We start from the raw sequence: 6,051 nt of genomic DNA, 5'->3' as shown, positions 1-6,051 counted from the left end.
CCATTTACCGTATTTTTCGTCCTATAAGAAGCACTCCCCCCCCCCCCCCCCCAAAAAAAAGTAGGGGCAAAATGGCAGTGCGTCTTATGGGGCGAATCCTGCAATTTACACTGATACACCACCGCAAGGATGCTGCAGAGCGCGGCCAGCGGGTGTATCAGCAGGGAGGGAGGAGGGGCTGGGGGTCGGCATCTGGTTTTGTAATGGCAGTGGGGCCCGGTGCAGTCACTGTATTCTATTACACCGGGCCCCGCTCTCTGTAGTAATCATATCTAACCTGTAGGCAATGTTAAACTATAGAAATCATGTGCAATCCAGCCTGTAGTACTTACTACAATCTTCTGTAGCAGGCAGGAAGCCGGGCGGGCGTCAGCATAACTCACTACATCACACGCCTACTCCTCCCAGGTGTGTGACGTAGTGAGTTACGTTGCCGCCCGGCCTCCTGCCTGCTACGGAAGATTGTAGTAAGTACTACAGGCTGGATTGCACATGATTTCTATAGTTTTTAACATTGCCTACAAGTTAGATATGATTATTACAGAGAGCGGGGCCCGGTGTAATCGAATACAGTGACTGCACCGGGCCCCGCTGCCATTACAAAACCAGATGCCGACCCCCACCACCTGTATTGGGGGTCATTCACTATACAGGGACACTGTTATGGGAGGGATCTGTGGATGACACATAGCATAAGGTGCTATATATGTGTCATCCACAGATTCCCTCCCATAGCAGTGTCATGCCATCCACAGATGCCCCCATAACAGTGCCATCCACAGATACCCTATAATAGTGTCATCCACAGACCACCATTAGTTTAAAACCCACCAAAAGCACACCTTTTGGTTCAAAATTTTTTTTCTTCTTATTTTCCTCCTCAAAAACCAAGGTGCGTCTTATGGGCCTTATAGGGCGAAAAATACGGTACTTCAGAAGTTAAGTGTTACTTTCCTTTCATATTTTGTGGTTTCCCCTCTGTCTTTTGTTACTAGGCCTCAGGGAGACGCTGATTCATATTGGAAGGAACAGACCGTCTCAAGCCCAGACAAGGGCGATTCAGGGTATCCGGGGTCTTAGGTTCCAGTGTATGAACATTCCTACCCTCAAGGTCTGTTCATACGGATAGGAGTCAGGACTAGGATTAGGTGGTGTCTGTTTTCCTTTCCCTAGCTTTGAGGCCTAGTTCCTTTTCCCTTCCGTCCTGTGGTCGGTGTGGTGTTCCCTCCCACATCACTATGTGACATATACAACCTGAAATGAAAACTGTGAATCCCCCAGAGATAAATAGTTTGATTATATTGTGACCATATAGCTGTATAACTGTGTTGCTCTTGTGCAGTTGTATATTTTACATACTTTTTCTTATACTTTTATTACTTCTAACACCCGGGGTCGGAATAGTATTGAGAAAATCTAATAAAAAATGTTGTTAAAAAGAAGAAAAATCTAATAGAATATGTTGTTAAAAAGAAGAAATTCTATTACATGCATTAGATCTTCAACAAGCAGAGCATAAATGAGCGGGCGACCTACCGGCCAGTACTTATCTGAGACATACAAAATACCAATAATTCATCAACATTTCCTGGCACAAATATAAGATTTCCTTTTATCTTTATAAGGGTTCTCCTGTTTTTTTTTAGAAAACCCATCTTTTCTTCTGTGCCATGGAAGGACCATGAGGACCATGACTGGATATGTTCCTTTTCTGTTCATTAGCATTTAATATTATTTGGTTAATATAATCTGGTCAGGACATAGGAGGAAGAGCCCGCAGCCTGTGTGAGCGAAGCAGAGACTGCAGCATTGGCGGCACAATGAGTGGACAAGTGCTAACTAAAACATCTTTCTACCACAGGACAGAAGAAAGGATTGATCTCCCCAAAAGCCTGGAGAGTCCATTACTGTTAAAACAATTCCCTGGAGCGTTGTTACTTCTCCCCATGTCACTCTGGACTCTCCCGCAGTGTGGGTGGAGGTGTGAATACAGTGATAAGAAGCAAGATTCATGGGGACAATTCATCTTCACTGCTCTGGAAGAAAACAAAGCTCTTCTTCTCTTCCTTATATCGACAACACTTTTCCTTTGTGGATCTCAGTCACAGTTTACATCAGAGAAATATTAATTTGGACATCTGGGAGATCCAGAATAATTGTAACCAAAAATATAAATATTCTTATTGGCTGTTTAACCACCTCAGCTCCCCTAGCTTAAACCCACTTAATGACCAGACCACTTTTTACAATTCTGCACTACACTACTTTCACCGTTTATTGCATACAACCTACCACCCAAATGATTTTTACCTCCTTTTCTTCTCACTAATAGAGGTTTCATTTGGTGGTATTTCATTGCTGCTGCCATTTTTACTTTTTTTTATATTAATCAAAATTTACCGAAATTTTTGCCAAAAAATGACATTTTTCACTTTCTGTTGTAAAATTTTTCAAATAAAACTACATTTCTATATCAATTTTTCTCTAAATGTATTGTTCTACATGTCTTTGATAAAAAAAAATGCAATAAGTGTATATTTATTGGTTTGGGTAAAAGTTATAGCGTTTACAAACTATGGTGCAAAAAAATTAATTTACGCACTTTGACTTTCTGAGCACCTGTCATGTTTCCTGAGGTTCTACAATGCCCAGACAGTAGAAACACCCCACAAATGACCCAATTTTGGAAAGTAGACACCCTTATGGGTATTCGCTTATGGGCATAGTGAGTTCATGGATGTTTTTATTTTTTGTCACAAGTTAGCAGAAATTGATTTTTTTTTTTCTTACAAAGTCTCATATTCCACTAACTTGTGACAAAAAAATGAAATTTTACATGAGTTCACCATACCCCTCACTGAATACCTTGGGGTGTCTTCTTTCTAAAATGGGGTCACTTGTGAGGTATTTATACTGCCCTGGCATTTTAGGGGCCCTAAAGCGTGAGAAGTAGTTTAGAATCTAAATGCGTAAAAATGCCCTTTGAAATCCTAAAAGTACTCATTGGAATTTGGGCCCCTTTGCCCACCTAGGCTGCAAAAAAGTGTCACACATGTGGTATCGCCGTACTCAGGAGAAGTAGGGCAATGTGTTTTGGAGTGTATTTTTACATATACCCATGCTGGGTGAGATAAATATCTCTGTAAAAGACAACTTTTCCCATTTTTTTATACAAAGTTGTCATTTTACAGAGATATTTCTTTCACCCAGCATGGGTATATGTATAAATACACATTAAAACACATTGCCCTACTTCTCCTGAGTAAGGCGATACCACATGTGTAACACTTTTTTGCAGCCTAGGTGCACAAAGGGGCCCAAATACCAATGAGTATTTTTAGGATTTCACAGGGCATTTTTTACGCATTTGGATTCCAAACTACTTCTGATGCTTTAGGGCCCCTAAAATGCCAGGGCAGTATAAATACCCCACATGTGACCCCATTTTGGAAAGAAGACACCCCAAGGAGGAATAACCCGGCCGCCCGCAGGATGCATCCCTGCGTTAGGCGGTCGGGAGGTGGTTAAGGTCCATCAATAAATTGATGATATGTTAAAATATGTGAAAATGGTTTCTCTCCTTTGTGAGTTTTCTCATGGTTAACGAGACCAGATTTTTGTGTAAAACATTTCCCACATTCTGAACATCAATATAGTGTGTCTCTTGTGTGAATTCTCTCATGAATAACAAGATGTGATTTACTTCTAAAAAATTCCCCACATTCTGAACATGAATACGGCTTCTCTCCTATGTGACTTCTCTCGTGTGTAACAAGATGTGATTTATTTTTAAAACATTTCCCACATTCTGAACACGAACATGGTGTGTCTCCTGTGTGAAATCTCTGATGTGTAACAAGATCTGATTTCTGTGTAAAACATTTCCCACATTCTTAACATGAATATGGTTTGTCGCCTGTGTGAAATCTATGATGTTTAACAAGGGCTGATTTGTACGTAAAACATTTTCCACATTCTGAACATGAATATGGCTTCTCTCCTGTGTGGCTTCTCTTATGTGTAATAAGATGTACTTTCTGTGTAAAACATTTTTCACATTCTGAACATGAATATGGCTTCTCTCCTGTGTGTCTTCTCTCATGTATAATAAGATGTGCTTTCTGTGTAAAAAATTCCCCACATTCTGAACATGAATACGGCTTCTCTCCTGTGTGACTTCTCTCGTGTGTAACAAGATGTGATTTATTTTTAAAACATTTCCCACATTCTGAACACGAATATGGTGTGTCTCCTGTGTGAAATCTCTGATGTGTAACAAGATCTGATTTCTGTGAAAAACATTTCCCACATTCTGAACATGAATATGGCTTCTCTCCTGTGTGAAATCTATGATGTTTAACAAGGACTGATTTGTGTGTAAAACATTTTCCACATTCTGAACATGAATATGACCTTTCTCCTGTGTGACTTCTCTGATGTGTAATAAGATGAGATTTCTGTGTAAAACATTTCCCACATTCTGAACATGAATATGGCTTCTCTCCTGTGTGACTTCTCTCATGTGTAATAAGATGTGATTTCTGTATAAAACACTTCCCGCATTCTGAACATGAATATGGTTTGTCTCCTGTGTGAAATCTATGATGATTAACAAGATCTGATTTTTGTGTAAAACATTTTCCACATTCTGAACATGAATATGGCTTCTCTCCTGTGTGGCTTCTCTCATGTGTAATAAGATGTGATTTCTGTATAAAACACTTCCCGCATTCTGAACATGAATATGGTTTGTCTCCTGTGTGAAATCTCTGATGTTTAACAAGACTTGATTTCAGTGTAAAACATTTTTTACATTCTGAACATGAATATGGTTTCTCTCCTGTGTGAATTCTCTCATGGTTAACAAGATCTGATTTTTGTATAAAAGTATTTCCACATTCTGAACATGAAAACAGCTTCTCTCCTGTGTGACGTCTCTCATGTTTAACAAGATCTGATTTCTGTGTAAAACATTTCACACAGTATGAACATGGATATGGTTTCTCTCCTGTGTGAATTCTCTCATGAATAATAAAATTAGATTTATATGTAAAGCACTTCCCACATTCTGAACAGGAGTATGGCTTCTCCTCTGTGTGAGTTCTTTTTTGTGTAGAAAGGTCCAAGCTTTTTGTGAACTGTTTACCACACTGAAGTCTTTTACCACCTTTCTGAGCTGTACCTGTGATAACAACGTGCAATTGTTCAGGAAAAGGTTCGCCATTATATGATAATTCTGTACTGTGAAGTCCTGGATAAACATTTAGGTTTTCTCCTGAAGAGTGCTGCATTATATCTTCATCTTCTACTTTATAATTTCGTAACAACATGAAGTTTTTCTCAGAACTCTTACTGGGAATTTCTGCTAATATAAAAATTGAAATTTGCGGTTTTATATTTTACCAAACTGTTAAGCATACAAACTTATAAAGTTCCTGTTAGGCTGGAAGTGGATCCAGCAGGAAGGAGCAGTAAAATCCATTCATTTCACTCATTGTGGCTAAAAAAATGCCCCCAAAACTGCATTTGTTATTCCATCTTATAAGGCTTTCTATAACATTTTCTGATGTCCTGATAGAGTCGAAAATTTTGGTTTACACCTGCTCACAACTTTTATTATATACAGTAAGTCAAGATTTGATAAAACTGTAAATTTGAACAGCCCATGTCTGGACACCAGCCTCGCACTTTGTTAACACATATATGACAGACAAGCATCCATCACCACGTTCCTCAACACAAACTGTAATGATTATAAATAGATCTTAGACCTGATGATACTGATGTCCTCACTAGAAGAATCCATGTCATAATACCCACCTAAAGCTTAATTCACAAGCTCTTTTAAGTGTACCTCCTCGTCTGCTGCTGCCGAAATCTCACAATGCTCAGAACAAGCTTCAGACTCCCTGGCTCTTTAGTGAGAATGTGCCCGTCTTCCAGCAGGAGATTCGGTGTAAGATTACAGCTTCTAATTGCATCTGATGCTTTTCTTTACTACACAGCTATGAGGACTGCAGCCTGCACTGCGCATGTGTGAGATATCAGGAG

The 6,051-nt window shown here is 39.4% G+C and overlaps 1 protein-coding gene across 1 annotated transcript; it reads right to left on the bottom strand.

The window, feature by feature from the left end:
- Positions 1-3,893: 3,893 nt before the first annotated feature.
- LOC120990633 (zinc finger protein OZF-like) lies at positions 3,894-5,330 on the bottom strand. Its single transcript, XM_040419551.1, has one exon. The coding sequence runs from the start codon at positions 5,328-5,330 to the stop codon at positions 3,894-3,896; it is 1,437 nt and encodes a 478-aa protein (XP_040275485.1).
- Positions 5,331-6,051: the final 721 nt, after the last annotated feature.

The sequence above is a fragment of the Bufo bufo genome, chromosome 2 (genome assembly GCF_905171765.1).
Source record: "Bufo bufo chromosome 2, aBufBuf1.1, whole genome shotgun sequence".
NCBI lineage: Eukaryota > Metazoa > Chordata > Amphibia > Anura > Bufonidae > Bufo > Bufo bufo.
Note: the sequence above shows the minus strand (reverse complement) of the source record. Positions and strands in the feature narration are given on the sequence as shown.

Coding starts and splice junctions, on each gene's coding strand:
- LOC120990633 (XM_040419551.1), bottom strand. CDS start 5,330: ATGTTGTTACGAAATTATAAAGTAGAAGATGAAGATATAATGCAGCAC.